At 39.2% G+C, this 14,425-nt stretch overlaps 1 protein-coding gene across 3 annotated transcripts; it reads left to right on the plus strand.

Moving 5' to 3' along the window:
• Positions 1-2,932: 2,932 nt before the first annotated feature.
• Positions 2,933-13,672, plus strand: LOC117335624 (nuclear pore glycoprotein p62-like). 3 transcript variants are annotated; one of them, XM_033895746.1, is made up of 10 exons: positions 2,933-3,076; positions 5,042-5,084; positions 6,514-6,756; positions 8,338-8,442; positions 9,166-9,772; positions 10,044-10,191; positions 10,874-11,058; positions 12,011-12,122; positions 12,491-12,557; positions 13,419-13,672. In XM_033895746.1, the coding sequence occupies exons 2-10, from the start codon at positions 5,051-5,053 to the stop codon at positions 13,508-13,510; spliced, it is 1,593 nt and encodes a 530-aa protein (XP_033751637.1). In that variant the 5' UTR covers positions 2,933-3,076; positions 5,042-5,050; the 3' UTR covers positions 13,511-13,672. The 3 variants fall into 3 exon arrangements, with proteins under 3 accessions (XP_033751637.1, XP_033751640.1, XP_033751638.1); XM_033895749.1 differs by having other exon boundaries at positions 8,341-8,442; XM_033895747.1 differs by having other exon boundaries at positions 2,934-3,016.
• Positions 13,673-14,425: the final 753 nt, after the last annotated feature.

Raw genomic sequence — 14,425 nt, forward strand, 5'->3', positions numbered from 1 at the left:
CAATGAGAGCCATGGGTACGTGCGCGATGAGAGTTATGGGGTATGTACGCAATTAGAGTTATGGGGTATGTACGCAATGAGTCATGGGGTATGTACGCGATTAGAGTTATGGGGTATGTATGCAATGAGAGTTATGGGGTATGTACGCAATGAGAGCCATGGGGTATGTACGCAATGAGAGTCATGGGGTATGTACGCAATGAGAGTCATGGGGTATGTACTCAATTAGAGTTATGGGGTATGTATGCAATGAGAGTTATGGGGTATGTACGCGATGAGAGCCATGGGTACGTGCGCGATGAGAGTCATGGGGTATGTACTCAATTAGAGTTATGGGGTATGTATGCAATGATAGTTATGGGGTATGTACGCAATGAGAGTTATGGGGTATGTACGCGATGAGAGTCATGGGGTATGTACGCGATGAGAGTCATGGGGTATGTACTCAATTAGAGTTATGGGGTATGTACGCAATGAGAGTTATGGGGTATGTACGCGATGAGAGTCATGGGGTATGTACGCAATGAGAGTCATGGGGTATGTACGCGATGAAAGTCATGGGGTATGTACGCAATGAGAGTTATGGGGTATATACGCGATGAGAGTCATGGGGTATGTACGCGATGAGAGTTATGGGGTATGTACTCAATGAGAGCCAAGGGGTATGTACGCGATGAGAGTCATGGGGTATGTACGCGATGAAAGTCATGGGGTATGTACGCGATGAAAGTCATGGGGTATGTACGCGATCAGAGTTATGGGGTATGTACGCGATCAGAGTTATGGGGTATGTACTCAATGAGAGTTATGGGGTATGTACGCGATGAGAGTCATGGGGTATGTACGCGATGAAAGTCATGGGGTATGTACGCGATGAGAGCCATGGGGTATGTACGCAATGAGAGTTATGGGGTATGTACGCGATCAGAGTTATGGGGTATGTACGCGATGAGAGCCATGGGGTATGTACGCGATGAGAGTCATGGGGTATGTACGCGATCAGAGTTATGGGGTATGTACGCGATGAGAGCCATGCAGTACGTTCGAGATGAGAGCCAGTCAGTACGTTCGTGATGAGAACCATGCGATACGTTCGCGAAGAGAGCAAAGGGGTACGTACGCGATGGGAGTCATGGGGTGGCGTTCGCGATGGGAGCCAGGCGGTACGTTCGCGATGGTAGCCAGGCGGTACGTTCGCGATGGTAGCCAGGCGGTACGTTCGTGATGAGAGCCAGGCGGTACGTACGCGATGGGATCCATGCGGTACGTTCGTGATGAGAGCCAGGCGGTACGTACGCGATGAGAGCAAAGGGGTACATACGCAATGAGAGTCATGGGGTGACGTTCGCGATGGGAGCCATGCAGGCGGTACGTTCGTGATGAGAGCCAGGGGTGACAGTAGATGTATGGTTTGTTAATTGTATTTACATGTATACCGATGTCTCAGTCAATTAGGGAAAAAAATAATGTGGTTTGCCTATAGTAAATCTGCAAGGATGTATTTAGATTATGGAACGCATGCTCTGTGCTTCTAGAAACAAATTTAATTTGATTGGATATCATGTATCGCTAAATCATGTGTCATTTTAACCCGTAGTTAAACGAAAACCACTCAAATAAAATCATGCTAAAATTTACAAAAATATCTTGTTTTCATAGAACGGTTACATGAACGACAGTATATCATGTGATATATATCATGATGTATCTGGTACTACTACTGATTCCAATCACCAAGTGCCGTACGTACAATGTAAGTGCATTACATGATTACGTTCCATTTAAAAATATTTTAAGTCAACAGATGTACAACAAATATGTAATACTATCAAAATAACACAGAAAATATAACAATAATTGTATTATCAAAAGGAATTCGACACCAGGCCAAGCTTAGTCGTTTACTATTCCGTTCCACGTCATATAAAGCATTCCTGCATCCCATTAGAAATAATATGACAAAAATGTTTTAAGAATAAACGAAAAAAAAAAAAACACCTATTAAACATACTTTTGGCGCTTCGTGAATTTTCAGGGCTATTTGAATTTTTGGGCGATATGGCTTGGGTGTGATATTTTTTGTGGCGAAACGGAGAGGGATGTATGAAATTTGAGTTTGGAGGGAAATGGATTGAGGCGGGACGCTTTTTGGGCGTGTGTGTCTGATACGCCCAAAGAGAGAAACTCTATATCCTACAGTTGATACTTTTCAATACCATATTGTGATTATACCTCAGAACAAAACTGAATATTTACATTTCCACTGTGTGTTCTCTATATGAAGGTACTAACAAAATTAGCGTTCATTCCTAGGTGAACAATTAACCTGCCGCGTATGAATACATACAGTACATTGTTGACGGTGCCAATGCAGAAGTGTGAATATAAAATCGCGTTTGATTACACATGAAATACTGTTTTATCAACTTTAAAACTTGTTAATAATTGTAAAATTGAAGACAACATTTCAATATTTTTCTTTCATGTTGATTAAAATAATGAATTTGTATGGAACTATATTTTGTGTACTTGTGTACTTGATTACCTTTCCCGCCAAATTGGAACTATCTGTTACGCTGTTACATCGATCATTCAGCTGTTTCGTCACTACGTATAACGAACGTAGAATACTGTTTCTTATGATTTTTTTCAAAGATTACGTTGAAAAGTAGTTTTGAAATGTAAATATAAGAAATAATTGTTATTTTTTGTTGTTCACTGGTGTATGAACGGCATTTTTTGACAGATAGTTCAACATCGCGCGTCATTTAAAATATCTGTCAAAAAATGCCGTTCATACACCAGTGAACAACAAAAAATAACAATTAGTTCTTAATTGACTGTTCAGGCCAGTTTAGGTTAATATTCAAGTCATTAGTAGGCTCCAGAATATTTTCACTGTCACAATCACGCTTAGCTTTTTACTAGCCTGTGAAGCTTTTCGTTGATACAGATAGTCCAATATATTTAGGCGAGGGGAATCCCGCCATACAAAAAAAAAAAACATCTGAAAGGTGTAAGTCTATAGATCTGCCTATGTCGTAATACGCGCAGTCTGAATAATATTTGAAATTAGGTAACAACTATTATTTTATTAATGCTTGATATTTCTCTTGAAATCCTATTGCAAGATTATCGTCGACTCGAGTCATACATGTTACAATTAAGAAATGCATGCACTTGGGGTTATTCCCAATCCATGTAGCTACCAACAGTTTTTTCCAACAGATTAATATTTTAAAGTATATATATATACATTTGATTTTTAGCTCACCTGGTCCGAAGGACCAAGGTGAGCTTATGCCATACCGTTGCGTCCGTCGTCCGTCTGTCTGTCCGTCCGTCCGTCAACAATTGACTTCTTCTTCATAACCACACATCAGAATTTGACCAAATTTGGTCAGAAGCATCCCTATGGGGTGAGGACTCAAAATTGTACAAATGGTGGGGCTGAACCCCAAGGGGTCTGAGGGGCGGGGCCAAAAGGGGTCAATTTGGCTCTATTAATATCAACGACTTCTTCTCTGAAACTAAGCAAAGGATATTGCTCCTATTTGCCTGGTAGCATCACTATGGGGTGGAGATTCAAAATTGTACAAATGGTGGGGCTGACCCCTGATGGCCTGAGGGGCGGGGCCAAAAGGGGTCAATATAGCTATATTGATATTAACGACTTCTTCTCTGAAACCAAGCAATGGATATCGCTCATATTTGCCTGGTAGCATCACTATGGGGTGGGGATTAAAACTTTTACAAATGATGGAGCTGACCCCCCAGGGGCCTAAGGGGCGGGGCCAAATGTGGTCAATTGGGCTATATTGATACAAGCGACTTCTTCTCTGAAACCAAGCATTGGATATCGCTCATATTTTTCTGGTAGCATCACTATTAGGTAGGGATTCAAAATTGTACAAATGATGGGGCTGACCCCCCAGGGGCCTGAGGGACGGGGCCAAATGTGGTCAATATTGCTATATTGATATAAACGACTTCTTCTCTGAAACCGAGCAATGGATATTGCTCATATTTGCCTGGTAGCATCATTATTGGGTGGGGATTCAAAATTGTACACATGATGGGGTTGACCCCCCGGGGGCCTGAGGGGCGGGGCCAAGATGGGTTAATTTGGCTATATTGATATGAACAACTTCTCCACTGAAACCAAGCAATAAATATTGCTCATATTTGACTGTGAGCATCCCTTTGGGTTGGGATTCAAAATTGTACAAATGGTGGGGCCGACCTGCCTGGGGGCTGAGGGGCGGGGCCAAAAGGGGTCAATTTGGCTGAATTGATATAAACAACTACTTCTCTGAAACTAAGCAATGGAAACCTTACGTACCCATATAAAATGCCTATGATATATTGACATAGAAATACCAGTGACAAATATACTTAATCATCATTCTTGTTTCATATCTCATGAAATCCAGGTGAGCGATACAGGCCCTCTGGGCCTCTTGTTTTTTTTCAATTTTTTTTTTAACGTTGCTAATTTCTTAACTCTATTTGTAGCCTGTCCATGCCATCGAATAATCATCACTTTAGTGATGGACTCGATGTAAATATAGATGTAGATGGTAAGAAATTATATTTGTATATATATATATACTATAAAGCCTCCTATTACTATATAAAATAATAGGAGGCTTTATAGTATATATATACAAATATAATTTCTTACCCCAAGTACCTGTGAATGCATGGTCATAAAAATCTTTTAAACACCGACAACCGCACTTGCATTTCAATTAATTTTATAGTGTTATGTTATGACAGGGGTCTTGGGTAATGGACAGTAAATCAAAGGAAGTGTCTTTCTGATTGATCAAAGGATAAAGTTCAGTATATGGTATCAATATTTGTTTCATGGACCGCTTCGCTACTGTACGTTTCAATTAATTTTTGATTATTTTCTATCACTCGTTGCAGTTGATTTAAGATTATCACCGTACCAGATGTAACTTGTGTACAGTGTCATTTAGTATCAAGTCCTACAGTACTGTACATAATATTACATATAATGGTCTTTGTGTTTCAGGTTCCAAGTATGTTTGGTGGTAACCAAAAACCTCCAGCAGGTGGTATGTATCTTTACACCCCACTACCAGTGTACAGTCTCCCACTATATCATCAGTAGCTGTAAACACATTTAACACCCCAAAAGACTTCAGAGATTCAATTTGTTCATCCTTAAACTCAATACCCAATTTAAGGGCACACACAACGGGTACTTCCCAGATATAACCAATGTGCTCCAGAGATATAAACTATTTCCGTACCTTGTTACATATACTCAAACCTACGTCTTTCCTCCGAAACGGCAATGGAAACGTCTAGTAAAGGCGGCTATATCTAGTACCGAAAACAAAGCCTTACAGGATCGCATGGCATCTGATCGCGATTTTGAATTGTTTCGTGCGTGCCACTGCTCATATGGACCTTACGTTATGTGGCAAGTCGCGGAATCTCTACCAGACACCCAGATAATTCAATCGTTATGTGCAACATTGACCTCAAGCCATGTTAGTGCAGTGTGTGTCTTGTGCAACCAGCCCTTCAGCGATGTCATCGTGCATAGCAGCTCCATCTGCCCCCACTTCAGGGAATCACGTGAACGTTTCCTACAAGATATTCTGAACGATTTTGGCCCACGTGTTTTCAACATCGTGACATGCGAGAACAACGCATCATTTGTTCAAGTCCTACTAGGCGCTAGTAAGAACATTCCATTTGATGATGATATTTGCAGGAATCGCTTCCTTATGAAGGCGGCTCGATTCGTTGTTAGCGTCACGCGCTTATTCTCGCCCTGATTATGATGCAAGTACGCGATAGTGAGTAAGCTACATAGTAGCTACTCATGGAAAGCACGCTAAATGAACTCTTCACTTATTTTGATATTACTTTTTTTTCTGTCGATTTTGTTGTATTCCACTTATCTCCTTTGGGAGGAAATAAAGTTTGATGATACTTTTTTTTGTCAACAGTAGCTTACTAGTTATGTTTGGTGCTTTAAAATAATTTCTTTTCTTTCTCTTTTTTTTTTGTAGTGTGTGGGCATTTTGTTCATCAGAAATTGTAAGAGAGACCATGTCACCAATTGTGCTAGCATGATAAAGCTTCATATATTATTTGTCGTATGAAAAAAAGAAATTATCAAAACAAAATTACAACATTACAGTTCACTTCATCTTCTCAAGAATATCAGTGGAGAAATTCTGTAATCAAGCAGGGCAGGGTTGACATGTAAGCCTTGCTCACTACCTCTAGTATATAATTTGTTTTTTTTGCTGGGTTTGTCACCCTGTGAACAGCCAGGGTGATTCTGAGATGGAGTCTCCTTGTGGTAGTTGGTGACTACCGCACTGAACAACATATGAGAGGCCCATCACATGCCATCCAAAGCAATTAGGGTAAAGCTATGTGTCTTGTTCAAAGACACAACCATGACAACACTGACTGGCCTGTTTCTAATTATAGTAAAGGTTATGTTATAAACATATGTTACAGGGTTTACCTTTGCTACTACCAGCACACCTACCACACAAGCTTCTTCCACTGGGGGATTCAAATTTGGAGCACCTACAGCAGCATCTACACCTGCAGTTGGAGGCTTCAATTTTGGCAATCAGACTAGTGTTGCCACCACTCCAGCAGCTGGATTTAACTTTGGGACAGCTACTCCAGCTACAACAGCTGCCGCATCCACTGCAGCCCCAGCCGGCCTTGGAACAGGATTCAATTTCAACACTCGTAATATTGTTTTTTATGTTGACAGGAAATATACTCAACAGTAAGAGAAAGATGAAAAAAGAGTTTCACATTGTTTGAAAGATGAAAAAAGAGTTTCACATTGTTTAATTCGTACAGCAAATGTCAACTAAAATATAACCAATTAAATCATAAATTCATTGATATTTAACCAATTAAATCATAAATTCATTGATATTTACATCTAGAAAGTCATAATAAAAGCATAACAATCTTCATGGAATTTTGATGCCTAATGATGTTATCTTGACTGTCACTATCTTACTGACGCAGTGTCATAATTGATCCACAATAAGGCCCTCTTGGTATTAGTCCTGCACTACATATAAGTAGACAACATCAGACAGTGTAGGAACTGATCTCGAAACAGAATTCACTGGGTCTCCCTTGCTGTGAGCGTTGCTATATACGGAATCGGTTGCATTATTGTGTTGTTGTTATGCAATGGTCCAAACTTACTGACATCACATGTGGGTGTCCACTATGATGTTGGTAATTAGCACGAAGCCTGTGCAATAGCCGATTAATTGTGGACACATGACAACTGTAATTCTCCTGCAATGTCTTCTGCATAGCGGATTGCTTGTAACCGGCCGATTTTGTGTTCACGGTCCCTTAATGTATGGGCAATGTGGCGTGATGTCAGCGTCATCGACAGAAATAAACTTTCCAGGGCTTTCTTATTCTCTGGGCACTAGGTTTAGATTTCACTATTAGGTCTGCCGTGTACATGTGTGTGAAGTTAAGAGTTCAAGTGTTAAACGGGCTATACCAAACTCCTGACCGTACATTGCAGATGAGTGATCACACTCGTAGAGGACATGGAGCATGTTTATAACATGGAAAGTGTCTCTGGGGGTTGGAGGGATTGGAAAAGTGTTTTAGGAAGATTGAGGGCTAAAAAAACTGAAAAGTGTCTCTGGGGGATGGAGGGCTGGGAAAAGTCTCTGGGGGATGAGAGAGTGGGGAAAGTGTCTTAGGAGGATATAGGCTGGAGAAAGTATCTCTGGGGGTAAAGTGTTTTAAGGGAAGAAGGGCTATGAAAAGTATTTTAGGGGATGTTGGGCTTGGGAAAGTGTCTAGGGGATTGAGGGCTTAGGGGAAAAGTGCCTTTGGGCAATATGGAGGACAGGAAAAGTGTCCTATAGGGGATGGAGGGCTGGGAAAAGTTTATTAGATTGGGGGGGGGGGGGGGGGGGGGGGGGGGTGTAGGACTGGGAAAAGTGTATTAAGGGGGATGAAGAACTGTAGGAAAAGTCTCTTATAGGGGGATGGAGGGCATGGAAAAGTCTGCCCAGGTCATAATTAACCACATGTCCGTAAAGTGAACAGCCTAGACTTTGGTACTCCATTCCAACTGGCATATTATGATGAGTCAGAAAAGGCTTGCTGAGTTTTACATCTTCCTTTTACTTATTGTGAATACTAGTTGAGTTGTCATTCTGTTTTTGATTATAAACTGAGTTAGGGATTGAAGATGTTAGCTATGATTTTATGTTTATTGGTGCTTTCAGGAAGGATAAAAATTATCGAGGTTTCAAAATGCATCTCTTTTAACTTTAGCAGCTGCTGCCACATCAGCCACAGGAATTACCCAGCCAGCTGCTGCTGCCACACCGTTTAACTTTGCCAACACGATAAGCTCCACAACCTCTGCAGCTACAACAGGTATATTTTTTAAAAATTTGTTGTTTGCAAAAGTGATGAAAAAAACTATACACTCTAAATTTATTTGGTTACCTCATATATATTGACTGCTCCATAGTAAAATCTACAGTTGCAATGTAGGCTCAATCAGGGGAAGTTACAATTACTCAGCTAATTATAAGACACTGGGGAAAAAGCCCTTTGTGGTGTATATCTTCAGTAAAGGACATTGTGTTACCTATTGCAGCTCCTGTCTGCTGCCCAATTGCAAGGTGTCGCCATAATAGTGATCATCATATAAAATACTGTATGATGACCATTTACTTTATTAATTTGAAAATTGAAATTGAATTTGGGACATTTACTTTTTCTTTGACGCATATCTAAATTGTATGCATTTCAAAGCTTCTGCTAGGGATCGAACAAAGGGACTTCTGGATTCCTAGTTTAATGCTCAGCTGATTGACCTTGAGTTTCTGATACTAAGTAAATTTCTCCTGTCTTTACATGGAAGCCAATTAATGTAACAGAGAGCTTGATGAATTAAATTTATTTCTTTTAGATTTATTTCAATTCCTCCACTAGGGATGGAACATCTGGATCTCTGATCTCCTAGTCTAACTCTCAACTGATTGAGCTAAAATAGTTCTCTCTAGCTAAGCAGTGCATTAGTGTGGCGATATTTACCAGGGTAACATGTTTTTAAAATTGATTAGATTTTATTGTAATGGATTTTTTTTTCAGGTGCACCTGGACTTCTTAGTACACCAGCAACAACTGGCCTGACCCTTGGTGGCAGCACTGCTGCACCTGGTCTGACCCTTGGTGGCAGCACTGCTGCATCTACAGGTCTTACACTAGGTGGCAGCACTGCTGCATCTACAGGTCTTACACTAGGTGGCAGCACTGCTGCTCCTGGTCTGACACTTGGTGGCAGCACCCCTGCTTCAACTGGTCTGACACTTGGTGGCAGCACTGCTGCTCCTGGTCTGACACTTGGTGGCAGCACTGCTGCTCCTGGACTGACACTTGGTGGCAGCACTGCTGCTCCTGGTCTTACACTTGGTGGCAGCACTGCTGCTCCTGGTCTTACACTTGGTGGCAGCACTGCTGCTCCTGGATTGACACTTGGTGGCAGCACTGCTGCATCTTCAGGTCTGACTTTGGGGAGTGGTACCCCTGCTTCTACAGGCCTGACACTTGGTGTTAGTACTGCAGCAAACACAGGACTGAAATTGCCATCAACATCTGCTACAACTTCAGCAGCTATTGGATTAACACTCCAGGGATCTCTGGTTCCCAAGACTACAGCCCAAGGCTTCACAGCCCCGACAGCAGCCATTGCTACTGCGTAATTACCAATACTTTTTATTGTATCCGTCATGACAGTGACAGAGTATTATTACTCTGGCAGTGCTGATTAAGGTCAATCAATTGAAAGTTTAGAAGCAAGTTATTAAAAGACAAAGAAAGTTAAATACTGAAATTTTGATATTGTATCCTTGATGTGGTGTGTGCAATGGCATACATCATGTTAATTTACCTTTCTGGTGTACTGTCATATTGAAGTATTATTACTCTGCTATACCAGACCATTCACCTGTCGTCTGGACATGTTTCAGAGCCCCTCAGAAACAGATCACCTACCAGCAACTGGAGGACAACATCAACAAATGGATGTCTGAACTGGACAAACAGGAAAAAGACTTCCTGGAACAAGCCACACAGGTCAACGGCTGGGACAGACTACTTATAGACAATGGAGAGAAGGTCTGTTTGTCTGTATGACATTAAACTGTAATATAAACATATGGGGAAACATCTTTAGGCTACTATATCATTACCTAATGTAGGTTACTGTGGCTTACATTTTGTACTTTAATAGATTATTGTTTCCATTCATTTGGTTAGGATTATTTCAAAGTTATTTTTGTTGTAGAGATGGGAGGCACTTCAATTAAAATTTGATGGGTGGTGGGGGTAATGTCCCATATTCTAGTACTCATACTAAAATATGTTCAAATATTTGATGGGTGGTGGGGGTAAAGTCCCATATTCTAGTACTCATACTAAAATATGTTCAAATATTTGATTGGTGGTGGATGATTTTTGGAGCAGCCCTTAGAATTAATTTCTAGTTTCATATTCACCAAAGTAAAGACTTATGTTGAATTACCGTATCTATCCATAGTTAGCCTCGGACAACAATAAAAGCCCCGTTATTTTTTTCAGAATCATCAGTTTTATAAAATTAAGTTAAAAGTGCTTCATATATAAGCTCTCCCCAAATTTTGATACTGAATTTCAACATTAGGAGAGGGGTTTAGAGGCTAAATACAGTATAAACATAGACTTCCAACAATTCAATGTGGATACACCACTTGTTATATTCATTTGATTACATCCCTGTCATATGACAGCTCTGAGTTATATCGCCACACCTGTGTTTCAGATTTCTGCCCTGAACAGTGATATGGAGAGAGTGAAGATTGACCAACAAAAACTTGACCATGAGCTTGACTTCATAAAGTCCCAGCAGCAAGAATTGTCCGACCTTTTGACCCCACTGGAGAAGTCTGTAGAACAGCAGCCAAACATAAATTTCCAGCAGCACGCTGATCTGGAACGAGAACACACGTAACTCATACTTGGATCCCAGATTTTATCTTTTCCAACCTTCACAGCTCACATAACTGTTTTAAATTTGGGCCCAGCATGGCAGGTGCTCTTTCTATAGTAATCACAATGTATGTCCCTCCATCCTTCCATCCTTCCATCTTTCCATCCGTCAATCAGTCTGTCAGCACTTTCGTTTCTGGTGATTATCTCAGAATCTGGAAAGCCAAACTGTCTGAAACTTCACATAGTGTTAAACTATGATGTGAGGATAAACATTAGTGGTTTAAAAAGTTCCAAAAGTCAAAATCAAGGTCGCTGTACTAGTAATATGCTGTCAAAATACATCATCTAAGAGTCTTACAGAGGTCTAATCTTTCTGAAATTAATCGCATGATTATACAGTGTGAAATTCAGACACACAATAGGGGTTTATAACATTCCTTAAGCCAAGGTCAAGGTTGCTGTTACTAATAGATAAATAGAACTGGGAATAGCAAAATGCAGCTTTTAGCTTGCGAGGATTATCTTGGAATATTACATCATATAATAATAGTACATTACATTGGTAGGGTATTATAGAACTCTTACTTTTCATGCAGTTCAAATCATGACTTTGTATTTCTATTTTTATGAAACTTTATACATGAATGCATATTGAGAAATAATACTAAATCATAGCTAGACTTAGTATTCAGCTTAATCAAACTATGATTATGTAATGAGTAGTAAATACTACAGCTATATGTTAAGTATAGGTAACTGTGACCTATATTTTCCAATCACTCAACCTTGTTATACTTGACCTATTACTCAAAGTGGGTAAGAGGCATATAATGCACTGCATGAGGCCATAATTATCTGATACAGCCCTTAATTATTTGATACAGCCCATGAATATTTTATACAGCCCATATTTATGTATACATGCCCTTAATTATTTGATACATTCTATAAATACTTGTGTGTACAGGTATCAGTTAGCAGAGAATGTTGATGCCCAGCTGAAGCGCATGGTCCAGGACTTAAAAGAGATTATAGATCACCTGAATATGACCAACTCTAACCAGGACAATTCAGACCCAGTAAGTTCTCAGTAAAGCCAGGTTGTTTTAAGGAGTTTACTTTTATTTTGCTTATGAAGCTCAGCAAAGCCAGGCAGTTTTAATATAGAGTTTACTTTTATTCTGTGCCCTTCAATATCTGTTGCAGATCTATAAGATTTAACACAGTCTACTTTATAGTCCTGTATTTCAAAAACTGCGAGTCCAAGTAATAATGAGTTGGCCCCATAAACTTTTCACATGATGAATATGGAATTAGGTTACAGTGCCATTTAATATGGATTTCATTGCATTTATAATGTTGTTTGGTTGAAAAACATGGATAAAACACCAATATCCTTGTAAACAGTTGACTTGTACTTACCCCAGGAAAATTGTTCTTGTTTCAGACACAGCAGGTCACAAAGATTTTAAACTCCCACATGGATTCCTTACAATGGATCGATCAAAACACAGGTATTTATCTTCTGACCATGAAAATAACAATCAATTCTCGACCATAAAACATCGAAACAATTTTCACCCACCATAACACATGAAAACAATTCCCACCCACCACAAAACACGGAAATATTTTCATCAACATATTTTACTGGTAGGTCACACAAAAAAATTGTAGCAAAAAATTTTTTTTAACTTATAATCAAGGTCGCATGTACGTGTCAAGTATATAAAACACTCAGTTTGTGCAGTCAGTAGGTCACTGTAACTGAAAATAGAATTTTAATGTCATTGTCAGCTTTCAATATTGATTGACAAATATTGATGTAATTTCACGTGCATTTGAAGAAATTTGAATGTGAGTTCAATCAATTGATGGTCAAGGTCACTGTTACTAAAAATAGAATTTCATCAAAAAAAATCCCAGATGTGTTCGTATTTCATAAAGACCCTGTGAGTGTATTATACGCTTAAAGCTATATTGAATATACATGTATGTGCAATACCAGTATTACAAATATTACAGAGCTTCCTTTTCTCATTCACCCTAACTCTTACCAGGAATATTGACATGCATACTTGGTAGTAATCAAACAGTCTAGCAGGCAGTGGAGTAACTGTGTGAGCCCTGTGTACATTCTCTAGTTTCTGGAGGCAAAGATTTAACATTGGACATGAGTTTCTGAGCCATTTTCATGTGTGAAAATGCACTGTATAAAACATGCATGAAACAATATTATCTCATATTACTGATAAGAATAAATTATATGCATATTGTATATATGTTTTGTCTGGCATATTACTCGAAACAAGTGTTTTGTTTTTGTGTAGCTATAATTTGTGTTTTTATTCTAATATTAGCAATTCTTATTCCAGCTTTTTTGGGAAGAAAAGTGGATGACATTTCTAAACAAATGGAGATGCAACGGAAGGAACAGGAACGCAATTTTAGATTGGTTTACAACTGAACAACATCAGTATCACAAAAAGAAAAAAATCACCTACACAGTGTATCATGGATATTGGACAATCAGACATAACACTGATGGAGTTATCTGTTCTGAGGATGAAGTTTTGTGACTTCACACATTTAATCTAATATTAAACTAAAGTTGATATTTGAAGTGTAATATTTCTGTCTTTATCATTTCATCTCTGGTTTCTGCAGGATATTTCTCTGCAGTGAAGAATATACTTTAGACTAGTGTACAGTCACTGTATGAGAGTTATGGTACGGCCAGACTAATTATGTTAAAATGTTGAACATTTTGTTAAAACATTATGGAGCAAAGTCTGTAGGAATTTAACAAGGAGTCACAATTCATTCACATTCACACCTGCCATGAAGCCTGATGATTGCATGTACATCACAACTTTACTCCATTCATCCCCAGTTGTCTTTGATGAACAATCCTTATATAGATAAAAGTGGGGAAATCCCCAAAGAACCAACGTCCATTCCTTATATAGGTGTAGACTCACCAGGTATACAGATAGGCAAGAAGATGAACACATCAAAAATATGTAAGTGAACAGACAAACTACATATCACGTTTGCTGTCGCCTGGTATGTCATGATTAGAAAAAAATATATACAACATACATCCCATCCCAAAACTCTTTTAATCCTCCATCCAATTATGAAAAAAAAGTTAACTAATACTCTTTAGGTTTTATATGATTAGGGAGGATACTTTTCCTATGGGAAAGTGGGGGTACAAATCCTATGGCCGGTTTTAGTATCTGGATACAAATCCTGTGGGGATACTTATCTTATATGACACCGGATCTGAACCCACAGTGTGGAAAAGATAAATGTACATTTTCAGAGATACACTATTCAGTCGATCAAATTCCTCAATTGAATTTTAACAAGAAAATAT

Source organism: Pecten maximus, chromosome 10 (genome assembly GCF_902652985.1).
Source record: "Pecten maximus chromosome 10, xPecMax1.1, whole genome shotgun sequence".
Lineage (NCBI taxonomy): Eukaryota > Metazoa > Mollusca > Bivalvia > Pectinida > Pectinidae > Pecten > Pecten maximus.